Source organism: Ochotona curzoniae, unplaced genomic scaffold, assembly GCF_017591425.1.
Source record: "Ochotona curzoniae isolate NIBS_2020 unplaced genomic scaffold, NIBS_Ocur_1.0 scaffold_4505, whole genome shotgun sequence".
In the NCBI taxonomy this organism is placed as follows: domain Eukaryota; kingdom Metazoa; phylum Chordata; class Mammalia; order Lagomorpha; family Ochotonidae; genus Ochotona; species Ochotona curzoniae.
The window spans coordinates 13,534,572-13,560,593 of record NW_024467118.1 but is presented as its reverse complement, the minus strand read 5'-3'; the positions used below and the strand labels follow the sequence as shown (position 1 = coordinate 13,560,593).

Sequence of the window (26,022 nt, the reverse complement as noted above, 5' to 3'; positions counted from 1 at the left end):
AATTGCTTTCCTAGGCTCTCAGTTGGTGTGTGTGGAATGAGTGCAGAAATGAGTGCAAGTCAACTTGAACCCATTGTCTAAGATACACATTATTAAGGAGGTAAATTTGCTGGGGGTAGGAAGGAGAAGTGATTAACAAAATGACCAAGAATGAAAAGGCTATAAGCTTAGGGCTGATTGCACGTTTTAGTTATTAGTCTCACCCATTTTTACTATGCATCTACTACATGTCAAGTGACTTAGCAGTAATCAAATAGGCTGCAAATACCGAAAACCTTGGGAAGGTTTCCCCAGGAAGGTTGACAGAGGGGATGAAGAGGAAACTTCTCAACCATCTGACACAAGAGACTTCTAGCAGAGGCTGCAGCTTTTGAAAGGGCTGTGGGGCAGGACAAAGTGTGGCATTTCTGTAATCCAGTGAGAACAGAATGACTGGGAAGGATGCACACTAGAAACTGAATGTTTAGACTCTGTAGATGGCACCAGCCAAATGTAGGACATTCATCCACCCCAGTTAGTCTGGGATATGTGGGGTTAACTCCACAGTGATTTACAGCTTCTGCTGTTGCTCTTCAAAGTGTCCTAGCTTCCAAGAGAATTGTGTGGTGATCCCAGACTAGGATCTTGGCTTAGCATCTTGGCTTTTCCTCTTAAAGACATAGGAAACCATGGGAGGTTTAGAGAGAAGAGGGCAGTATTTCATTTAGCTTCTATCAGAATCATTTAATCCTCGTGAGAACAGATGTTGGAATGGGCTAGTAAGTTAAGTGGATGCAAAGAGGGAGCCATTGGAATGCCAATTCAGAAAATGCCATCTAACCAGAGAGCTGGTTTGTCTTACCTGAGGTGGTGGAAATGGAAGGTCAGTTTTCCTAGTGTGATGACACCACTCAGTTCTGTCCTCTCCCCCACTGTGAGAGACAGGCATGGAACAGCGTCTAGTTTTCCCTCTGACATAGTCTGTCTTGCATAAATCAATTTGGAGTTTTTTTAGGCCACTCTGTTTTTGTATTTGTAATTTCAGTTCATAAAAGTTTATAGAATAATAAGTTCTTCAAGTTTAGTGTATAATAATGTGTGGTAGAAGATAGAATGTGGCCTAAGTAAAACATGAATATGATTTTTGTGATTGACCAAGTAGTGTTTTTATTAGTAAGAATTAAATGGATTCCCTAAAGTCTAAATCTGTGGATAAAATTTTTCAGAACTGCTTTTATTTCCATTTGATTCTTATTTTCTTTCCAAAAGAACTCTACTCAGTTTTGATGATTGCATGCCTCTGAGTGGATAAGTGGAGGTAGAATGTATTTGTTGATTGGATCATAATTAACTACAGCTGAATTTGTGACCATGTGCTCAGGAGCCTGGGGGTGCAACCTAACAGAGAAAGTATACCGTCACATGCATCTCCCGGGACTAAAATCAGAAGAAACCGACTCTCATCCCCTTTGTAGGAACTGCCTAGAAACAGGCATGTTTTGGGATATTGAGTCATGTAAGGTAGTTTCCATGGTCTTGGTTACTTTTCTGTTGTACACATAATCTTAAATCTTTTAGTGCTGCAGCTGTTCACAGCCCCATATAATATACATTAAATGTGAAGTTACTGGGTTAGCGACCTCCTAATAAATGGGATAGGAGATATGGGAATTTCACCAACTTTCTTCTGGAACTAGTGAAGCTAGGAAAGACAGTGAATGAAGGAGAACCTGAAGGATACAAGAAAAAAGAGAAAGAGATAAGACAGTAGGTATTCAAAATACTTAGCAATCTCTTCCACAAAGACTCAGACCATTCATAGTAGACAAATGCTATAAATAATCAGCAAAGTGTCCAAAAAAAATAGTGATTTCAAGTAGCAGCTAAAAATGAGAAATTCTCAGTGATGTAGTCCATATTGTCATTTTAAAATTTTTTTTAAAGATTTATTTTGTTTTTATTGCAAAGTTAGATACACAGAGAGGATGAGAGACACAGAGGAAGATCTTCCGTACAATGATTCACACCCCAAGTGACTACAACAGGTGGTACTGTGCTGATCCAAAGCCAGGAACCAGGAATTCCTCCAGGTCTCCCACACAGGTGCAGGATCCCAAAACCTTGGGCTGTCCTCGACTGCTTTTCCAGGGCACAGGCAGGGAGCTGGATGGGAAGTGGAGCTGCCGGGATTAGAACCGGTGCCCATATGGGATCCTGGCGAGGACTTTAGCCGCTAGGCCACCATGCCAGGCCAAATTTGATTTCAGAAAAAAAATTAATTTTGTATTCAACTTCATGCAGGTATTGAACATATTGAATGCTATTTTACATAGCAAAAGCCAACAATTAAGGATAAGCATTTAGCATAGAGGTTAAGGAACTAGTTGAGATGACTACATCCACTACTGGACAGCATTGATTCAAATATGACCCATACTTCCAATTCCAGTTTCCTGCTAATGCATTCCTTGGGAGGCAGCAGTGGATAACCCGAGTGGATGGACCCCTTTCTCATCAAGGGGCCTGGATTAAGTTTCCATCTTGCAGGCTTGTGGGGAGTGAATCAGCAGTGGGAATCTCTTTTCCGTCTGCCTGTTTCAAAAATATACACTTAAGAAGGAACCAGAATTTATACATACAGGCATTTTTCTACATGCTATGTGCACTTGAAACCCAGCTTCTGAGTTTTATATAAGTGGGGATTCAGGGACAGCCCACCTGTGGCCCATTGTGTTCTTTCTGTGAATTTCTAAATGTGTAATAAAACTTGCTTCCCCATACAGTTATTTGAAATCCTGGTGGGGTCTAGTGGAACGAATAATCCAAAATAGTGGATAATCCAGAAATGTCATTTATATTTGGCTTCAGAATACATTACCAGATGTTACTGTAGCAGATTTCCCTTCCTAATTAGGCCTCACTTAAAGGAGTTAATTTTGTCTTCATTAGCTGTTTCCTAGCCAGCAGGATGGGGAGAGGAGGAAGCCTAGGGCATGCTGGGTATTTGGGAAAGCTGGCCTCGTGCTAGAAGTTGGCAGTAAATCATGCTCAGATAATGAAATTCAAATATGGGAATGCACACTGGAAATGCTTGTGAGCGTCTTTTGACAGTTCTTGAGTCTTTATCAACTCCTCATCTTTATATCAATCATGAGCAAAAAGATAAAATAAAATCCCATTAGAAGAATTAGGCAAATAATAACCTGAAACATTAGGTGGAAAAAAATAAAAGTTGAGAGAGGGTAAATGATCTCTCACACAGATTGATCTCTGAGGGAACAGCGCCTAAGATACTGAAACTGATTAATGAGTGATAAGAAGACCCCACTGTTTCCTTCTTATTGATGATTTGAATAATGAAGAAGCAAGAATTCTCTCGGCCTAATTCACATTAAGAGAGCTAAGATAATGAAGCTGTGATTAAATGGCTATTAAACTATTTTTATCAAACAGATCAAGGAAGTGTGAGAATCTGGGGACACAGAGTGTAATTGCAATTCTACAAGATGCAGGAAAAAATTACTATCATAAGCAGAGTATAGTCCTTCTATAATGATCTGCATTTAAAAATCTTGGGATACCACGTTCAGTTTTCACTGTGTATTTCTCCCTTCTGGTGGCCATTGGTTGGTTAGAAACTCAGTCTTATCTTTTCCTTTACATTCACGGAATTATGCATCTTCTGTGTGCAGTTGGAGGAATTGCACATGCTGTCTGTTTCTACCATGTAGAATCTGTTTGGAAATCTTTTTGTTGACTACTTACGATGGAGAAAGGCACACACACTGGGATCAAAATGTTAACCTTGAGCTCACCATGGGCAACTACGGGACATACCTACCACCTTTCACTGTGTCTTTTGGATTGTCAAACTTAGTGTAAGTCGTAAGATCTAGCTGTTTCAAAGAGCAGTGATCAGTATTCACATTTTTGAGTGTACTACATGATCATTTATTAGTGATAAAGCCTCTAATAAGCATTGTTTTATATTTTAAATTTGGAGCTATTAGTATAAATGAATATGAATATTTATCATTGCATCTCTGGGAATTATTTTCTAAGTTTTGTATTAATATAAAGAGAATATATTTCATGTAGTTCATAAAGATAATCCTAAGAATATAATACTTCTTTCCCAACACTTTCCCCTTCTCCTTGCTTTCTTTTTTCTTCTTTTAATTTTTGTGATTTTGAATTTATTTTATAATCAACATCTTAATCTTTCACTAAATATTAAACTCAAAAGCTTAAAGTAGAAAGACCACTGTACTGAAGGATATACACATGGCTAGAAACAGTAATTAAATTCCAAGCTGTCAGCTTGGAATTTTACTCATGTAGATTAAGTCTTTTTCTCCTTTGAACTCTCGGTATATATCTTTTGGGCTTTTGCTGCTGTGCCTTCTTTTTTCAAGGCGAGCTCTTAGAGGAGGACGTGTTAAAGTCTACAGGTTTTTATGTTGGATAGAAGAATAGGAGAATTTCATTGTGTAAGGAGAACATAAGAAGCAAAGTCACCTTAGACAATGTTGGCTGAGGAGTGGTCACTTTGGGACAGCTCTTAAGATGCTGCTAGGAATGTTCATGTCAGAGTGCCTGGATCCGAGGTGGCTCTGTTTGCAATCCAGCTTCCTGTTATTGTACATTCTTAGACGCAACAGAGTATGGCTCATGCACTAAGGTTTACCTAAGCAGTGTGGGGGACCCAGACTGAGTTAAAGGCTTCTGGTGTCAGCCTGGCCCAGGCTAGGGCTTTCAGAGAGTGAACCTGCCAATGGGAGAAGGCGTCTTTCTATCTCAGTTTCTCTTTGCTGTCACTATGCTACCAATAAATGAAAATAGATAAAATTTTGCAAGATAAATTGCTGCCTGATGGTCAAGGAGCTCAACTGTGGAAATGCTTGTGAATGATTTTTTTCTCTGCTTCGTCCTCTGCTGCCAGCTCTGAGATGGAGCAAGATTCGTATAGCTGTAGATCACTACCCAATTGGCACGCTGCTGTTGTTTCTCCCTTCCCTGCATCGCTTCCCCCCCCCCCTCACTGAAGCTGAGAAGTGTGTTTTCGCTAAATAGTGATTTGAGACAATTAGAAAGCACTGTCAGGACAAAGTCTTTGGGAGGTTACCCTACAATGTCATTTTCCTGACTAATGTGTTTCCATACCCTGTCACTTGTGAACAGACATGTGCTCCTAGGCCAGTGTGCTTCATCTGCAGTGACTTTGATTTATTTGCTCTGTAAATTGGGACCAAAGCAATGATGGAGAGTGACATTCATTGTTTCACAGAGTCCTTTTTGTCACATCCACTGCCTTTTTCTCTGGGCTGTGTGATTGTTGAGACTCCTACGAAACTAATTGAAATGGCCCCAATGAGGGGCTGCGTCCACTCAACGTTGCATACACGGACATCTGATGAATCTCAATACAAAATCCTCGTTAGCAAATATCAAGATTGTTTCCCTGCCTTCGCCGATCAAAAAAACAGAAAAAATTTTAAATGTTTGCATATTGTCATAAGCTTGAAAAGCTGTGCAACAGAAACAAAGAGAGAGTTGGAAAGATCGTTCACGTGCTTCCTACTTTCCAGATGCGTGCAACATCCAGGGCTGGGTTAGGCTTCAGGTGGCAGCCTGGAATTCTAGTCAGGCCTCCCACAAGCATGGCATGCATCTGAGCATTTCTGCATTATTTACTGTCTCTTGGGACACATTACACAGCAGCTGCATCAGGAGGAGAGCAGCGAGAACTTGAACCAGTGGCCTGATATGAGATGTGAACATCACCAAGTAGCTTAACTCACTGTGCCACAGTAGCCTCAGACTTTAATCACTTTTCTCATTCCGTAATTCAGGGCAAAGTTTTGAAAGCTAATGCCATTGGAATACAGTACCCCCTGTCACAACCAATAATACATACGTGATTCTAACAAAAATATTTAGTGATTCAGTGTCATTTTTAATGGACATTAAATGTAAATAGTAATTACAGTTCTACTGGTTTATACCAGTTAAATACCACCTTTTCACACACACACACACACACACACACACACACACACCATGCCAGTTTCCCATTCCATAAATTCTCTCTGTCCATTGTGGTTCCAGTAGACAGAGGAATTAAAATGGTTGGTGGTTTAATCAGATCTTGTAAATTAATTATGGCATTATCAAGCTCAGATGTTTCAGCGTTTTGGTACCCATTCAACCAGACCTATTTAAAGAACTTGGAAAAAACTGGTTCATTTATGTTTTCTTTGTCATTTTGACTTGATTGGAATTATTGTCGTCTGTTGACACTAGGGATCCAGCTAAGGCGCTATTGTATTATATGATTGAAAGCAAATAGCGGTTTGTCATATTGCTGGAAAGGCAAACACAAAATTTAAATCAGAGTAAACAAAACTACTCATTTATTGGTAAACATTCTTAGCTATTTTTCTGGAGTTGTTTTTGAACTTCAATGAAGTAAGTTTTGAAGCCTGAAATGCCTGGGAAAGTGTTCAGTGTTGGCAAAGTTTATGCATATGTGGACATGCGTGTTTAACACAATCTCAAATATATTTTATTAAAAAACACATTTGTAGGAGCGCAACTTTTATGATACTAAGTTGATTTAACTTACTATAGGTTTCATTTTAATGTCATTTAGAATAATTTTATATTTGGAATTTAGCTGCTGGCATGTTGTATAATCTAAAAAAGGAGTTATTACAATGCTTAGATATTAGATTATGATCTTGAGAAGAATATAAGACAAAATGATGTTATTATTTTTCTTCAGGTTATGTGAACAAAGTCCAGAAAAATTGGAGCTGTGTCCTTTTAGTTTTGTTCTTGAATCTTGAGGTTGGATTTTAGTTAGCTTATTGAAGAAAATGGTGCTATTTTTAACTTAATAGTTTATCTCTTCTAATTAGGATATACTTCTTGCTGTGGAATCCTGCACCTGCTGTAGTCACATGACTTTGTGCCAAAACTGCTTGACTTAGATTCTTAATTCAGGGACATTTGGCAGAAGCAATATGCAAAAGTAATAATAATAATAACAACAATAATACCAGTTAGAGTCTACTCTGAGAACAAATGACTCTTCCTGTTGTGCTGCATCTGAAAGAAAAAGAAGTCGCTAGTTGATCTGGATGGAGACTGATCATTAATGGAGGAAAACAATTTCTGTGTGAAAGTAGAATATATACGTGATAAAGGCCTGCCTAATTTCTCTAGTAATACAATTTGATTTTCTGATTAGCTGTCTTATTCTGTGATTCTTGTAATTTTGTCAGGTCAATTAACTGGAGTTCAGTGCTAGAGAGTGTGAATAGCGCTGGCTTCATTAGATGTCAGCAGCTTAGGTGCATTTGGTAATAGAATCTGTGTGGGATAATTTAGCCCATATTGTTAATGTCATAACATGCAGAACTTAAAAGAAAGGACTTTTGAAGCAGGTCAAATTGGACAAACATTGTAAAATTTTTAAAAAATGAGAAAAAGACATCACACAGCCTGTGTTATTGTCAATAAACAGATCAAAAAAATTACTCAGCAAATAACCATTGATTATCTATAATGTATGCTTAGCACTGGTACCAGTTGTCTAGATGAATTAGTAAAATATCACCTGGATCTTTAACAAGCTCTAGTTTCAGAGTCTTTGAATGTTTTCATACAACATATGGAAATAAACATCATCTTTTATAATAAGTGGTTTATAGATTATGCCTCCTAAGGAAAGGATTCTTGGGGGGGTCAGTTTTGTCTCGTTTCTCTTTGTGTCTCCAACACTCAATGTGGTACTGACATAGAACAGGTGCTCAACAGTACTTCTGGAACAACAGATGGAAAATTACCTTTGCAAGGGTGTTTGGTAAAATGAATCTGGAAGATGGGAAAACAAGATAGAATTATTTACTGTAGCCCTCAGAAGGCGGGTTGAAGTAGGAGAGTGCCTGAGGTCACAGGAAATTAATGCATTTAAGAGATACTGCAAAGCAAGACTTGGCTATGACTGACCAGATAAAGAGAAATCAAGGCACTTCCCAAATTGAAGTCTGAAGAATTGTTATCCAAAGGAAAGATGTCAAGAGAAATAGCAGTTTCATTTTTGCAAGGTCCAAAGATTGGGTTTTGGAGATGAGGGAACTATTATAAGTTAGAAATGTTCAGTAGACAGTTGGAGATTTATGGCTAACTTTGGTGGAGGTGACAGGGAGAGAAATAAATGATTGTAGAGTGTTCAGTGATGAGGTTATAATTGAAACCATTAAAGTGTACAGTTCCTCTTGGTAGAATTTCAGTTTTGGTTGTGTTCAGAGACAGGGTTATTGAAACATTTTGGAGAGCTTGGTATGTGTTCAGGGCATCCTTGAAAGTGACGTGCGGTATTGGACGATGAAATAGATGAAGGTTAAAAATTCCCTCGCGACCTGCGAATTTACATCTTCTCTCAAAGGTAGAGGACTTGAGGTTGCAGAAAGCAGGTATGAACGAGACACATTCACACACAGCAGGAATTAGCACTGACAACACGCCAAACTGGGCAGACGAATGCTCAGAGATTGGTGCCATTGAGGTATTCTTGAGGTGTGTGATTCTGACCAAAGAGGAATCTGGAGTGAGACGAAGACACCGTGTCCTGGTGAGGGATTTTGAACCCTCACCCTTGTTCTACTAATTCAGTTGAACACGTTCAGCCTAGGCTGACCCACAGTGTTACTTACCTCCCAATGTCAACGGTGTCTTCTGTTTCTTTTTTTTTTTTTTCCCCTCCTGTTTCTGCAGAAGATAGATGAAGAGAATGAGGCAAACTTGCTAGCAGTCCTCACCGAGACACTGGACAGTCTTCCCGTAGATGAAGACGGATTGCCCTCATTTGATGCGCTGACAGATGGAGACGTGACCACTGACAACGAGGCTAGTCCTTCCTCCATGCCTGACGGCACCCCTCCGCCGCAGGAGGCAGAAGAGCCGTCTCTAGTAAGAACCCTTCCTACTGTTTAACAGCAACTGGAGTTGCCCCTGGCTATCTGCTGCATGGGTATGATGTAGTACAAATAAGGTTGGGAATTTTAATTTAGACTGATGTCAAAACATTCTTTTAATATGCTCAGATTTGCAAAAAATCCATAGTTCTCTCTTTTAAAGTCTGAGGCTACATCATGGAGTCCTGCTATCGTTTCCACGTTTTTTTTTTAAACTGTCTTTGGCTGTTCATGTGTATATTTTTATATCTTACGATTACGTTAATGATGAAAAGTTGGACAACTAAAAAGAAAAGACTAAAAATTCACCTATGATTTCAAGTAACCTCTAATATAAAAATGGTTGAAATGTCATTTTTGATTTTTTGAGATAACATATTTTTAATTTACATTACAGTCAAAACTGAGTGTTCCACTAAATAAAAAATCAATAAGAAGCAAAAATTTTAGCTAGACTATAAGCAAGGAATATAAATGATAATCTGATGGAAAGAACCTTATAGTACATTTTTAAATAAGCACAGATCATTATGACTGTAACAGTTTCTCATCTCAATAATTATTTTACAAAAATCTAAAAGTTTACCAAAGTGCTAATTTAAAAAATCAAAAAAGAAAAATAAAAAGCAAAAGTTGCTTGTGTCAGTTTTCCTGAAAATGTAATGTTTTGTCAAACTTTAAAATTTTTGACAAAGACCTATGATGACTATGCCGATGGAATTTTAAATACATGAATACTTTTTAATTTTCACAGAGTATTTTTTTTGTTTATACATAGTCTGATTTATTAAGCAATCCCTGATGGTTGGAAACTTAAGTGTTTCTTCGTCTTTTTAATTTTTACAAACCACACAATAATTTAAATAATTCAATCTTTTTCTTATACAATTTTACAACTAGAAGTGATAACTCAAACTATATGCAACACAAGTATTTAAAGGTACTGAATTCATGTTACTTTTGACAATGTAAAACTAGCACATTTATAAACCAAGTTATTTGTATTTATAGTAGACAATGAAGATTGCGTTTTGTTTGCTAAGTTGTGCTTGACCAAAATTTCGTGGGTGCCCAGTCGTCGTTTCCCTTTCCATCTGTGGTCAGCATTGTCACGTGCCCTGAGTCTAATCTAAGAGCTTGGTGCTGAAGTTCTAGATGGCCATCTTCCAAGCTCTACTGACGTGCCTTGGCACTGCCATGTTGAGGTTGTTCTCTGCCATTATCTTCAAGTTTAAAATGTCGGTAGAATACCACATGCACATAGGGGGTTGCCAACTGTCTTATTTTGCATTTTGAGGTTTTTTTTAATCTTGAGAAGTAAATCTTGCAATTATTCCTTCCTTATTCACCAACTTCTCTGTCAGTGTTATTGGCTTTACTGTCAACTGTCCTGAGTTCTTCATCTACTCGTCCTACTCTTTTGGAAAACCTCATAAATTCAAAGACGCAGCCTGTGCCGGGGTACCTATTTCCATCCATACAAAGGACACACTGGGCAAGGAGACATGGAGGGAACTGCCTGTGTCAGAATTGTAGCTTCCAACCTACAGGCCAGGACTCTACCTTTCTGTAAACCAGTGATATCCATTCTTTTAACCACAATAGTCCTTGGATCAATAAGTTTGCATATCGGATTGCCAAGCAGAGTTCAAAGCATCACAGAACTTTTCATTTATTACCACTTGATTGGTTTAGGTATTTGAGGGGGTGGAAAACAGCAACTTAAATTTTCCACGCCTAAGTCCTTATTAGCAGAGCAGCTCTTCTTACCTCATTAGTGGTGATTTGGAAATCATTTGGGGAAGTTGCTTTTGCTTTCATTTATCCTAAAACAACATTGACATAGATAGTCCAAACATTAAAATGTAGGAAAAGGAAATGCTTTTCTAGTTGGTACTCAGTTTTTTCTAACTTTTAAAACAAGTAATGTTTCCTTTAGCACTTTTTTGTGATATAATTGAATGGCAGAAATATTTTTATCACAATTATTGTTTAAATTTTATACAGTGTATTCAGATGCTTAAGAGATCATTAACTTTTCTTTCTTCTTCCTTTTTTTCCTTCCATGATTATGTTTCTAGCTTAAGAAGCTCTTACTAGCACCGGCCAACACTCAGTTAAGTTATAATGAATGCAGTGGTGTCAGTACCCACAACCATGCGAACCACAATCACAGGATCAGAACAAATCCCGCAGCTGTTAAGGTACAAACGTAAGCTTCTCCATGCTGGGAGACTGCAGCAAAGGGCTGCTGCTTGTAGCTGTAAAACAAAGGGCAGCTTTACATGGATGAATACAGCAGACATGCGGTAGCTGTTTGATAATGGTTAGATTGTGCAATGAGTTTCCAAAAGCTACACTTTAGCTGCTTGTAAGTGGGGTGGGACCCTGAGTAACTCCTTGTCCACTTTATGAATACCTGGAGCACTGTGGGCTACAGAAAAATTTGCTGCTAGGCTGGCATTGTTTAACAGTGGCTTGGAGATACAGCCAGGATGCTGTGCCAGCTGTCTAACTTGGGAAAGATTGCTTTGGAATCACTGCAAAAGATCTCTCTCTCTGTCATTAATTGGAAACAATGCTGGCAATGACATAATTCAGTTAGTGGGCTGTATTAAACAATGTTTGTGTTGCCTTTCACTGTGAGTGAAAACGGAGCGTTAAGGGGTACTTAAGAGAGTTGTGAATACTGGGCTTCAGCAATCAGCAGCAAATTAAGGTTTAAACCAGTTTATTATTTTTTTTTATTCACAGTAAAGGTGCTGCAGGGTCTTGTTAGTTACATGTTGCTGAGTAGGAACATTGAAATGTAGGAGAAATGAAATAAAACGTGCATAAATGTCATTTAGGAATTTTAAATGTAATTTTCTTTCCTTGTTCTGCAAACAATTATTCACAGCTCATAGATCGAGTACACTTAGACTGAACACTTCATTGAAAATCTCATCTCTTCAGAAAACCTATATCCATTCTGATAAGGTTCAGTTCACTAATTTTCGCTTTCTTTATGCCTTGTTTTAAGACTGAGAATTCGTGGAGCAATAAAGCAAAGAGCATTTGTCAACAGCAAAAGCCACAAAGACGTCCGTGCTCGGAGCTTCTCAAGTATCTGACCACAAATGATGACCCTCCTCACACCAAACCTACAGAGAACAGGAACAGCAGCAGAGACAAATGCAGCTCCAAAAAGAAGTTCCAGTCACAGTCGCAACATTTGCAAGGTGGGCTGGGACCCCGAAGGAACTGCTGGGGAGGGTTGCAGAAGGCGGAGGACCAAAGTCCAAAGTCCAAGTTCACAGACATTGCACTTGCATCCCATGTGTGTCTCCCCATTGGGAGGGAACCCGGTACTGTATGGCAGAGGGAGAAAAATTCTTCGTTGGACACAGATTGAGCGTATCATATTTTGCTGACAGGCAGTCTATTCACAATCACCAGAAGACACATGAAATGCTAGCCGGGCAGAGATGGGCCGGCTGGGAAGGGATTGCAACATCACGTGAGGCTTAGAGGGATCTCTGAGTTGCTGACATAATTGAAGTTATGTGAAGGCTGAGCTCGCCAATTCATTAAAGAGCTTTGATATTTTCCCCTTCCAGTAAGGGGAAAACTCAGGCGTCGTAGATTTACTGTATTTACCTTGTGAGTACTAAATGATACTTAAGTGCATTCTCTCTTATTTTAGATCACATGCTATACTCAAAGATCTTATTTTGTAATTAAGGATTTAAAAATTCCTGAAGTTTTTTTTTTCTTCCTTTCTATAAAAAGAATATGACCTAGACTGCACTGTACATCTGGGTTAGTTTCTACGATTCCCACACATTGCTGGAAGGTTGGAGCGACGAAGGAAGATTGGGGTGATTTGGGGCTAAGCTTTTTTAGCAGAGATGTACTTTTCTTTCTGGCTCCTCGTCCTTGCAATGCTGTCGTGTCGGGGGGCTTTACGGAATTTGACCGAAGGAACTGTTGTTTTACACTATGCCAGGCTCTACCGCCACAGCTCTATCGCTAGCCTTGTCGTGGAAGTAAGCATATTCCAAAAGAGCGATGATAAAAATCCACCTCTCTTGATTTTTTTCTTTTGTTTCTCCAACATCTCCTTCTAGCCGCAGAGTGGTAGTCCCTGACCCCTGTTTTGAACCATGCTTGTTTCATACAGGTATGCTGTTGTTGCTCCTGATTTTTAATAAGTATTTTCTTTCTAGGCTTGTAAGTTTCCCTTCCTCAAATTTCAATCTCACCGTTTGCCCAACATTCCTAAGAGACTTTTCCTTTCATATTTTAAAAAGCCCTCCACTTTGGGGAAATACAGTTAGCAATATGGACCAAATCCCCTTGCAGCTCTCTTTGTCCTGATTGGTTCCTTGTCACAAGCCAGGAGGGGCTGACTGTTCTCAGAGCAGAGCCACAGTGCGGGGGCACCTACTGGGGTTGAAGGCCGCAGGTGAAGACGAGCCAGCTGGGCTCTTTCAACCAGGTGAACTACAGGATTCTTGGGGCAACATTCTCTTTTGCCCTGCTGTGTGTTCACTTTCTGGAGCTGATTTTAAACTCCCAAGTTGAATGAATCTCTGTCGTCTGCGAAGCCAGCTGCGAGAGCACACATTACAGGGCATCTTTCCCCTCCTCTTTCAGTTGCCCCTTTTGGATTCTGTTGTTTCACTTTCGACACTCACGCATCACCCACGGTTACTAAACTTTTACCGATCATGGTGATGAAGGCTTAAATAGTCCTCTTGAAGATGTATTCTTTAGATGAGACATGCTTTATCCAGACTCTTTAAGGTATTTATCTGTGGCAAGACATGGCCAGTTTATCCCAGTTTTTTGATTAGAACAAAGCATATAGTTTTCAATAGTAATGAAACATGCCTGGCCATCAATATCCAATAGCCACCCAGCTTTGGAAACCAAGTTATAATTAAAAGCAAAAAGCAGGAACTATATGAATGAGTAGAGAGAATGGCTGAATATCTGCTGAGGCTTCTTATCCATATTGAAATTTTTCTCATTGAACTTCTCGTGTGTTCTCTGTCACACTGTCTCACTAGGCTGTTTGTGGTTTCTTCGAAGTATCCAGCCTTTGCCATGTGTTGGATCACGTTTCTTCATTTATTCATTCTTCACATGTACATTCATCCAAAACTAACATGACCTGTGTGAACAACATGGATTCTTGTCCCCAGGGATCCTTCTGGTTGCTGGTCAATCAGTCACTGGAACAGGATATTTGAATTCTCCCAGAAGCCAAATCAATACTCCTGTGTTGGTAGCGTTGGTGATCCTGGGCTTCTTCAGGAGTTAGATTTCCTTATGATTTGGGGACTGCACTCCTCTGATAGTTCTCGTTGGCTTCCTGCCTTTGCACTCACTAAAGATTGCTGCTACCCGCACCCCTTCCCATCACCCTGGATCTTTCTGCAAGCCAACTACCAAAACCATAAGGTTCTTCCTCTGGGCCTTTCAGACAAACTGCGCTACCATATTAACAACTAGAAGTGCACATTCTGATTTTGGATGTAGGTTTAACGTGACATGGTTCACAGCTGCTTATGGTTTCTACGGAACATATATGAATTATCCTAATTATTATTCAAACATCATAAATGTGGATAAGTTCTTTCATAAATGGGTTCTTTTTAAAAGCTTTATTAAATTATCCATGCTAAAGAAATTGATGGAAAATAAGCTCATTTATCTGTATATATGAAAAAGCCAATCAATCAGTGTACCTCATTTGTAGTTGACAGCATGAGCTTTGTATTTTTGCTTGCACATTGGATAGATGATCTGCCACTCAGCTGCTTAAAAACCAAATTCAAATCTACAAATTAAATGTAAAAATACTATTTATCCCATCAGAGTACCTAATTCCAGGCTAATTTGGACATAAATAATATTTTCACATTTCCAAGGACCTTAATTACTGGGATTGATGAATTTGCTTTAAAGTTTATTGAAAGTTATTCATTTTGATAGTAATAAGCGGGAAACAGAATCTCATCCAGTGTTGCCGGTAACCAATTTTATGATCCTGGAAATATAATTTAGCATCTTTGGATCTCATCTTCTTCATCCACAAAAATGAGAGTTTATTTTGAAGATCTTTTTGTTTAATTCTACGATTTGCATTAAATGAATGGCTACCTTTTGAAAATATGTTTGAGAAAAAAATTGACATAAGCCTCTAGGAATAAAAATATATGTCATTGATAAGCATATATGTATATATATGTGTGTGTGTATGTTGTGTGTGTATATATGTATTAGGGTTAGGGATAGATATAGATACAGATATATACACACACAAGATACATGGCTATATATACCAAATATGTTCTTATCATATTTTCCCCTCCTTCTGTTCAAATACAAGATTGCTATGAAGAAGCAATTGAAATTTTGGAGTGAGAAGATTCTTACTCCTACGTTCAGTAATGGGAAATGCCTCCCGTGGGAGGTAAGACCAGGAAAGCACAAAGCAAGCAGTGAGCTCTCTAAGTCTCTAGATCTCTCAACTGATAAATAGAATATCTGATTTTTGTTGTCAGAGTGGGAATCTGAACTCTATTGAAACCATCTGGATCAATGCCTACAATTTTTTATAATCTCTCAGTTAGCGTTCAGTGAATGGAATGGTTATTGCTTGAGCTTTGGCCTCTTGGAAATAACCTATTCTCAGGGCTACATATAAAATTCTACATTTCAGGAGGAAAATCAACTGAATATTCATAGCGTTCTGTCACATTGTAGTCGCTCTGCCGCGTCTCATCTAAACAAACTATATGCTGTATTCTAAATTAAAACAGAAAGCATTATTTCTCTCTGATGATATGATGCAAATTTTGTATCTTTAACAATGATGGCACACTTTGGGGAAAATTCTGTTTCTGTATGTGTTTTCAAATGACAGTTTACTGATGCAAATGTTGTCTGGAATTTGTTTTAGCATAATGGACTGCTGTCTGACTTTGATCCAATATTCGGGGATTTCCTTAGGTTAGTCTTCCAGTCTCCTCCTCGTGTTCCGCGTGTCACTGAAGTAGAAGGGAAATAAATCTTAATACTACACTATATTTCATAATTAGTTTCTTCTTTTCCCCTTGTAGCCAAACCAACAACTTTATCTCTTCCTCTGACGCCAGAGTCACCAAAGTAAGTATTAAGAAATGGAATCATTTTCAGGAAGGGAAGGGGGATCTACTACATTTGGCTACAGCAACTCCATTTCAGTTTGTTTTTATAAATGTGCCATATCTTCCAGTGACCCAAAGGGTTCCCCATTTGAGAACAAGACTATTGAACGAACCTTAAGTGTGGAACTCTCTGGAACCGCAGGTAAGACTTCACTTCAGACTTCTGCATGTGTGTTGGAAGTACATGTTAAACAGTGAAGTAGGTTCTGTATGCGTCTGGAAAAAAATGAAATTGGATAAAATCTGCCTGCAAATATTTGGAGTTATTTCAACGTTCTTTTGAAAATTGGTTAAACATGTTTGCTTTTTAAAGAGAAGACATTCGTTATGTGTCACATCCTAGCCAGATGTCCTGATGTACGTGGTTGTTTTGTGACCCCAAATAACCTTATTTCAGATTAAAGCAGTGAAACTTGAGTAGGAGGAGAAATAGACATTTATTGATCTCTTGGTCAATAAGTTGCCAGCCATATACGTCATTTTGGTCAATTTCACAACAAGCTCATGAAGATGATGGTTATTCTCTCTCTCCTTAAAAATTTATTTTCTATTTGAAAGACAGATTTGCAGATAGGAGAGACAGAAAAATCTTCTCTCTGCTAGCTCCCTTCCCTAGTGGCCACAATGGTCAAATCTGAGTCCATCCAAAGCCAGGAAACAGGAGCTTTTTTCAGGTCTCCCACATGGATGCAGGGCCCCAAGTCTTTGAGCCATCTTCCACTGCTTTCCCAGGCGACAAGCAGGAAGCTGGATAGGAAGCGCAGCAGCCAGGACACCAACTGGTACACATATGAAATTCCAGTGGTTGCAAGGCAAGGAACTAGCTAGTAGGCTACCACTCTAGGCACTATTTTTTCAGTTTGAAGATTCAGAGATATTAATTAACTTTTCCAAAATGGTGGAGTTGGGAAAGAAAGGCCATAAGATTGAATTCAGGCTCACTGATTCTCATAGTTTCTGTTGGAATCTTTTCTTGATTCGCTGTTATAACTCAGAGTCTAACATTACCTTCTCAAGGCTACTGGTTTTGTATTTTTCCTGCAAAAGGAAACAATAAATACATGTAAACTTTTCAAAACAAGGTGTCCATAATAATTTTTTCAGCAAGATTCATATCCAAAGTCATTTTGGCCATCTGAATGCAGTTGAACAGTCTGTACTTCACATACTGGAGAGAAAGGAGCTTCAGAACTCACGTTGCGGGTGGTTGTAATGGTGCTTCTGCACTGAAATGATTTACTTAGGCCCAACACAAACTGTGTTTTTGGATGTCTGAACAATGAATTCCTTGGCACTTGGCCATTTCTGATAACAGTAAAGGAGCAGCAGGTTAAACAAGAAGCTTTCAACTCTATAAAGTTTAGTTTCATACTTTTGAGTTTGCTGTGTTATTTCTTTATGAAATGTCTGTTACATGATTACATAATTTGGTGAAATAGAAGAGCAGTTAATTTCATGATGTATAAATAACACGTGTATATACAGGCCATCACATATAAATGTCAGCATACAGCTGTGTCTGTTTATTGTTATCTGTCACATACTTACCCTCACGTACAGAATGAACATATCAAAGTATTTGTTGTATCAAAGCTTGTACAACATTTTAGCATATACAGTCATAGCATCATTTCTTGAATACCTCATAACTTACATATATAATTAAAGGTAACATCTTTGTTTATATATCATGTGCAAATATGTGTGTAAAATATAATATTCAGGAGATTTTGTGTCTGTCCATAGATAATCAGTAATCAGTGGTTTTAGTTAGAAAGCTGATTGCATCACGCACAATTTTGTCATTTTACTTTTTGCTTGAAATACTCAAGGGCTTTTCAAAAAGTTCCTGGACAATATACATTTTAATTTAAAGCCCATTTTTTCTTGAATAGTTTAAAGATTTTTATTTATTTTGATTTTAAAGACAGAGTGAGAGGGAGAGCCTGAGCGAGATCTTCTTTCATTGGTTCATTCTCTAAATGACCAAAATGGCTGGGAATGGGCCAGGCCAAAGCAGGAGTTTCACTCAGGTCTCTGACATGGGGTCAGGGGCCCGAGCTCTTGAGACATCTTCCACTGTTTTTAGAGATTCATTAGCAGAGAGGAGGATTGGGAAAGGAATAACCAAGACAGGAGGCAATGCCCATTGGAAACACAGCATTGAAGGCGTAACCAGCTAAGGCCCAGCACCAGACTCTTCCATGGATTTTTTGAACCTTTCTCCACATAAATATGTGGTCAAGCATCATGGTTTTGGAAGAAGACAGAGCACATTACTTTGAGACTAATTGTGGTAGATGGGACCCAATCATCTTTCTTACACTATCACACCAATGATGCATCTTGGATCGTTTCTATGTTTTCTTTCTTGCTCTTTGAAGGAAAGAAATGAAGAAATATAACTTTGTGGTAGACCAAAGGCAAAATATTTCTGAAATTTTATGATTTCTTCTACCATTTTTCCAAAACGAATTTTGTAGGACTTCTTTTTGTGAAAAATCTTTCATTGCATCTTTTTTTAGAAATGACTTTTTTATACTCATACTCTATTCATGTATATAATATTTTACCATCTTAAGTAATTTCAAACACCAGTTTGGCATTGGTATGAAAAAGCATACTACTGTGACTCTTGGTAACAATTCAGTTGAAAGGAATCTGTTAATTAGTTGTATTCAAAATGCTGTGGGCATTAGTCAGTTTCTGTTTTAGAGAGGGCTGAGAGAGCTTCCATTACATATTCTAAAACCAAGCTCTCCATTAAAGGTCATTTAAAATTCTGTCATAATAAATAAATTTTAAATGTCAGAAATGTTATATAGCAGAAAAATACTATAATCTAAAATGTATAGTTATCTGTAATACTTATTTGTTTGGACATATTAATGATTATTCTTGTGTGTGTGTACTCATTCTAGTGTATTCATTTTCATCATAATTTTGTAATTAACCTCAATAAGAAAGTTTTGCATTATCTTAAACAATCTGTTAGCAAGCGTTCAGTGTATCGTATAATATTAGTCAGTGTAGGCACATCGAAGTTTAATCATACTTCTATTGTTAGATGAAAATAGTTACTGTTTTGAAATAGCACTGAATTGGAACTATTCAAAATTTTATCTCTTTCTAAGATTTATTTATTTTGCTTCATAGTTAGAGTTACAAAGAGAGGGAGAGAGAAAGAGAAAGAAAGGGACAGAGAAATCTTTCTTCTGCTGGCCTACTCCCTAAATGGCTGCAATGGCAAGAGCTGGCTGGTCTAAAGCTAGGAGTTTAGAGCTTCTTCCAGAATTTCCTGTGCGGGTGACCCAAATCCTTTGGCCACCCTCTGATGCTTTTCACAGCCATTGGCGGAGAACAATATTGTAAGTGGACAGAGCAGCAGAGCCTTGAAATGGCCCAATGTGGGATGCTGCTGCTGCAGGAGGAACTTTAGCTTGCTAAGCCACCAGCCCCTGGAATCTATTTTTCCTTCTTTCTCCTTCCTCCTCCTCTTCTCCTCCTTCCCATTCTCCTTTCCTCCTCCTCCTTCCTCCTGCTCCTTCTTCTCCTTCTTACTGCTCTTTTGAGATCCATTAATTTTATTGGAGAGGTAGATTTTACAGAGAGAAGGAGAGACAGAAAATCTTCCTTACATCCGGCAGTGGCCATAGCAACCTGAGCTGAGCCAACCTGAAACCAGGGCCTTCCTCTGGATCTGCCACATATGGGAGCTTCCTCCAGACCTCCTAAAGCTTTGGGCCTTCCTGGATCACGAGTGGAGCATTCAAAGCATGAGCCAGTTCCCATATGGGACACCATGCTTGAAAATGGAGGATTAGCCAATTGAGCCATCATCCCAGCTTCCTAATCTGTTTTTTTTTTAATTTATTCCTAAGAGTTATTAATACATAAAATAAACACAGAAATATCCTGGAAGCATCATGTTTTTTTTCCCATTCTCTATTCCTATTAGCAATGTATGGGATATACATCTTTTCTGCCACTTAAATGCTTATCAAATTTATAAACATGAGCACATTATTTAAATTGTATTTCTTCTATTAATTAAATTTTGATAAAAGCCCTTAATTTTATTTTCCTGTTTTTGAGCATTTCTTCCTATTAGATACTCACTTTTAATAATCCAGTTTTCATTTTGAAATGTAAATGGATTATTATAGGATAGGTAAATATTTGTAACATGATATGTTGGTGAAAAAGGAATCGTTAAAATTGTACACAGTGAATTTATTTCTGTTAGGGAATCAATTTACAACTTGTTAGTTTAAAACCTTTATTTATGGTTGTGTTGAAAGATCCCTGGATACAATGGAAATCAATTTGCCAATGTCTTGTAAATACCTCTCTTTGCTGGCACCCTAGTAAGACTTGGTACATGGACGGCTAGGGTAAAGCACAGACCAATTTCTGACAAATTTTTAGCATACTACATGGCCATAATACATGCTCAGTAAATGTTCCTGTGTTTAACATGTGTACCTATTTCTGTCGAAAGATAAAAATAAAACATGTTGGCAGTCATGAGGGTAAAATATTATTCACTCTACGTGAAACTGCTACCACCTCAGAAAAGTCAGTCCAGAAGGTGGTTCTAGTTTGTTAAGCACAAGAGTCAATTGTAACTGTGAAGATGTCCATTGGAGAAGATGAAGGAGTTGAACTATGTACTTAAGAGAAGGAATTTGGAGAAACATGGAACAAGGAAACGAGAAGCTGCTTGGAAGACAGCGAATGAGCTGGAACAGTTAGTTCAGAGATGATCTGGAGGGTGGCAGAAGACAGAAATGGGTGAGGCCTGGGACATTCTTTGCTTCATGGAGATGTTTTGGGCCTGCACTGCAAGCCATATGTATCTGGGATCTCTATTTGTCTTAAAACTCTTTAGTAGAATATGTTGCGCTTTTTTTTTTAAGATTTACTTATTTTTATTGCAAAGTCAGATATTCAGAGAGGAGAAATGACAGAGAAGATCTTTCAACCAATGATTCACTCCCCAAGTGACCGCTGGTGCTGCGATGATCTAAAGCCAGGAGCCAGAAACTTCCTCCAGGTCTCCCATGTGGGTGCAGGGCTGTCCTTGACTGCTTTCCCAGGCCACAAGCAGGAGCTGGATGGGAAGAGGGGCTGCTAGGATTAGAACTGGCACCCATATGGGATACCGACGTGGTCAAGGCGAGAACTTTAAGCACTAGGGCACTGTGTCAGGCCCGAATGTGTTGCTTTTTAAAATGTATTTGAAGGATGTGACACACACTATTAAGAAAAGCACAGACAGGGGAAGGAATGGTCAAAGGAACAGCCTAATCTGGCTATAAGTTAAACATGATTCTATGAGTTAACCTGGCTTCAAATTCTAAATATATGCATATTTTGATTTTGAAATGTAGGTTAGAAACAAGAGACACTTCTGACTGGACAAAAATAAAAGGACTGGAAAGTGAAATCCATCAGGAATAAGATGGGGCACAAACTTTCCCACTTTAACCTTTTAATTGTTAGATGCTCCTCTGAATCCTTGATTTTTCTTGACTTTAATTTTATCATCTTTAAAGCCATATTCATAGCAACCAAAATGACATCACTAAGTCAAATGTCTGTAATTGAGATTGAAATACAAAATCATTAGTATATAACTATTATTAACATGCAAAAACAGCAAGTGTATGATTTTCAATTTGCTGGTGGTGGCTGGTGCAGTGGCATAATGGCGTAAGCCTCTGCATGTGGAGCTGGCATCCCATACGGGCTGTGCTTTTTGTTCTGGCTGCTCCACATCCAATTCAGCTTCCTGCCAATATATCTGGGAAATCAATGGAAGATGAACGAAATCCTTTGGCCCATGAACCCACGTGGGAGATCTGGAAGAAGTTCCTGGAACCTATCTTCAGACTGGCCCAGCTCTGGCCTTTATAGCAGTTTGAAGAATGGAAGAGCTGGCTTTCAAATAAAGTAAAAATAAATTTTTTTTTAAAAAAATTAAATATTCCTAAAAGGTATGTTGTAAGTAGCAAGGCTCCAAATAGAAGTAAGCTGTTCAGATTAATCTTGAAAGACATAGTATAGATTATCAAAGTCACGCAGAATCTTGCTTTTGTGTTGGACAAATTCAATATCAAATTCTGGGTCTACCTTTGTGTAGTGAATTGCCTTGGTCTGTCTCAGGCCTTCTCATGTATGAAGTCCTTTATTCTTTATTTGTGTAAACACACTCTCCCACTGGTGCTCCCCAACATTCCCACAATATTGAAAAAATACTGTCTTGACTATGGGTGTGGGATTTAGCAAATCAAACTGGAACAACAGCTTTTTTTTTTCTGAACAGCTATTTGAATTACTACATATTTTATAAATTAGGCATTCCCTAATCAACACTAAACATATTATCTTTTTGACTCTCTAGCTTACTGATGAGGAAACATCTATGTGTTGACACAAGTGACTTGGTTAATACTCTGACTGAAAGGCAGGGCTGTCTGACTAGAAATCCTTGAACTTCCCTACAGCCTGAGTTTTAAAGATAGTAGTCAACACGCGTTAGGTTTGATGGTTTTCATTTCACTTGCCAAGAGTCATTGATTGGTATTGGCTGCAAGGAGCAGTGTGTTGAGCAGGACTCTTGGGCCGAGTCTGTACTCAGTAGGAATGTCAGGATCAATTAGTAATGTCTGTTGTAGGTGCAGCCGGGGTGGAGACAGTAGAAACAGCAATTGTACTGCTGTTCGCTTGATCCCCAGCCTACACGCGCAACATTCATATTAGAGGAGGTGGGTCAAGCTAAAATCTTCCTGTTCTTTACTCTCTGTAATTTTAGTAGGAATTTCCAAATGTGTAAGTGGAAATGTAGAGCGTCAACAAAATTGAGAGACCTCCAGAGTAATGCCTCTGCCCCATCTTTTTGGGAGAAAGCATGGATGAGTTAGCAAGTTTGCTTTATAAGGTATTGCCAGCTGGCCTGACTTCATTGTGATTGTCCTAAACCAGCTCATTTTGCCTGGTAAACAAACAAACAAACAAACAAAAAACTTCTTCTTTGTAGGTGTAAAAACTAATTTGATTTGAAAATAGCTGTTAGTAAAGCCAGATGAGAGAAAATAGAAAGCTCTTTTGGCAGAAGGCATTTAAATCTATTGAATATGGAGATTTTCCAGAGTGTGCACATTTTTGGTTCTGAGATGGAAATGGCAAAGCAATGTCAGCTCAACCATAAGATGGTTTTCACCATAAGATATGAAGGACTTTGGTTAGGGACCCAAGTGACTGGACTGAGAAGTGTACGTTTGTGCATATTAAAATTGGGGGTTTTTTGGCATTACTATAAGCATTGTAAGAGTGAAATAACTATTTCACAACTGATTAACAAATGAGAAATGAGACAGATAAAACAATCAGCTGTTTCATCATCCTAACAAGCTAATCTTAACATTTATTTTCTTCCAAGTGATAGTTGTTTTTCCTTGTAACTTTAATCACTGTACATGGGCTTGATGTATTAATTTTTCACTTAATATTTCCCTTTGTTTCCATCAGTAATCCAATTATATTTTATAGGACTTGTGATTAAATTGTTTTTCAGCAAAAGAAAAGTTCATCAACCAATTAATTTATAGCCTCTTTTATGTGAATTTTTGTATTATCTGTTTTTGGACTTTCCACTTAAAAGTTCATTTAGTGAGAAGAAATGTTGTCAAACAATATAAATTTGCTCTGCCCTTTTGGCATCTTCTTATGTATGTGACGTATCTTTGCGAAAAGAAAGCAAAGCAAAAGTATGAGCAGTAGTTGGTAGTGTTAAAAAGTAAACCACAACATCAAAAAACTGGAAAGTGATTTTGACAGGTCATATAATACATTCCTGTGCCTGAGAACCCAAGAAAAGGAGACCTAACAAATTCTATTTACAGCTGGTTCCAATGTTTGGCAACTCTTGATGTGAGGTATTCCATGTTTCAACCATATCTTTCATCTTCTGTTTTCTGTCTCATTCTTCTTGACTCAATGTCTATAATGATAATTCCTTGGTTCCTCACATTTCTTTCTTCAGTCTGGAGCAGAACTATCCTATTCCTTTTAGGACAAAGATAACAATGCAGTTTGCTCTCACACATAAGCTTTGAGATGTGAAGGCAGAAACCTGGGATCCTAGGTCGCAATCTGCATTCGCTTTCTGTTACTACAGAAGAATACTTAAAACAGGCTACCTATGAGCAAAAGAAGTTTGAGTTTCTTAGTCCAAGATCAGGCACTCTCAGAGTTTGGCCTGGATAAGGGTGACCTATAGCAGCAGTGGAGCAAGAGCAGAGAAAAATCACCTGGCAATCGGGGGAGCAAAGTGCACGGTCAGGCCCAAACTCAGGCTTTTCTAACAATGCTCCCATGAGAACTACCCTCTAATGACACACCAGTAGCCTGAGTATCTCCCATTGGGCTCCACCTTCAGGCAGCATGGCTGGATTGCTTCCATTTAACCTATTATAAAATGTGAATGTGGTAGTTGAGTGATGATCACATTTGACCATTTTACTTCTGGCTTCCCAAATCTCATTTCCTTCTCATATACAGCTTACATTCTGCCAAGCTCTGTGGGAAATTGCTTGAGAGTCAAGCAACATCTTTCTCGTCTACAAGCAAGAATTAGACACCTGTCACAGGAATGTGTTGCAGCTTTTCTGGAAAGCCAGGTTGCTACCCCAATCATCAGGTGCACTGGAAAGAGTACTTCAGCAATAGTCAAAGCAGGCACTCCCAGTTAGGATAGTCTGAGGCCAGCCGGAAGACCAAAGCAGCATGCAGGAGGCCCCGGTGTGGCATGTGTTGACACGCTGCTAGTTGTTGGACCTTGTGGCACTCTAGAGATTGCTGGAAAAGGGGAAGAGTGGGCTGTGAAAATCACCACAGCAGCTTTTCATCAACTAATTATTTTAACCAATTGTGTAGAAGTAACAGTTGATACCACGCAGATGCTCATCTTCTCTACGCTCTCTTGATACCCACTCCAGGTTCTGAAATCCTAAAATATGTGATTTGAGCAGGTCATGTCATTTGTCTCTCTGCCAAGTGTTTCTAATTTGGTAAGTTTTGAAACAAACTAGGCACTCCTTACTTCCTGTTTCTTTCTGAAATGACTAAAGTGGCACGCAACCTGAGTGATCCCATTGTATAACACAGATGCAAATCACAGTAAAGTCTGTAAAATGGTGCAAACTGAACCATGAAAAAAGAAAGGAAAAGGTCCTCTGAATGAAGTCAGTGGGTGGAATTCGTGAAGCACAAGAATCAAAGCAAATTCTTCACCGTGTATCAGAGCCATTCAATTAAACAAACAGACCCAAGAGAGAAGTCCTCAAAGAAAATCGTTTTATAGCACATAATGGGAAACAAAACCAAACAGAACTTGCCGTTGACTTTTTTGGTGAGATGAAAGGTCTGTTTAAAATGATGACTGTAGAGTGTGTGCCACTTCTTCCAGATTTGCTGTGCAGAAGTGCATAAGTGTGAGTGATGTAGAGGTACTTGTTTATTATAGAGCACATTTCAATGCAGTAATCATAAATATTGCTAAGGTTGTGCTCTGTTGAAATATGACCTACATACTCTTGATTGTTTGTGTTACGTGATTTGTCTGACACCCATTACATTCTGGGTAATAGCAGCCATTTGTTGCTCTGCACAGCAGGCTCTTTTGACAAAAGAAAATAGGCAGCAATAAAAAAGCTATAGTCTGAATTACATTCTGCACAGAGCTGCACTGCTGAGAGTTTGTGCAAGTGTGTTAACAATGCTCTGAACTGCCTCTTGTCAGCCTTCAGCCTGCAATGGCCATCTGTCCTCACATAAATCTGTCAAAACCTGAGAAGTTC

The 26,022-nt window shown here is 38.6% G+C and overlaps 1 protein-coding gene across 4 annotated transcripts in view; it reads left to right on the top strand.

Annotated features, from left to right (window-relative positions):
- The window catches only part of PPARGC1A (PPARG coactivator 1 alpha), a 659,635-nt gene that overhangs the window by 610,227 nt on the left and 23,386 nt on the right, over window positions 1-26,022 (top strand). For all 4 annotated transcript variants that reach the window (XM_040966434.1, XM_040966433.1, XM_040966436.1 and 1 more), the window contains 5 exons: window positions 8,761-8,955; window positions 11,042-11,164; window positions 11,983-12,181; window positions 16,073-16,118; window positions 16,228-16,301. In XM_040966434.1, coding sequence (XP_040822368.1) covers window positions 8,761-8,955; window positions 11,042-11,164; window positions 11,983-12,181; window positions 16,073-16,118; window positions 16,228-16,301 — 637 coding nt within the window. The remainder of the gene's footprint in view (window positions 1-8,760; window positions 8,956-11,041; window positions 11,165-11,982; window positions 12,182-16,072; window positions 16,119-16,227; window positions 16,302-26,022) is intronic.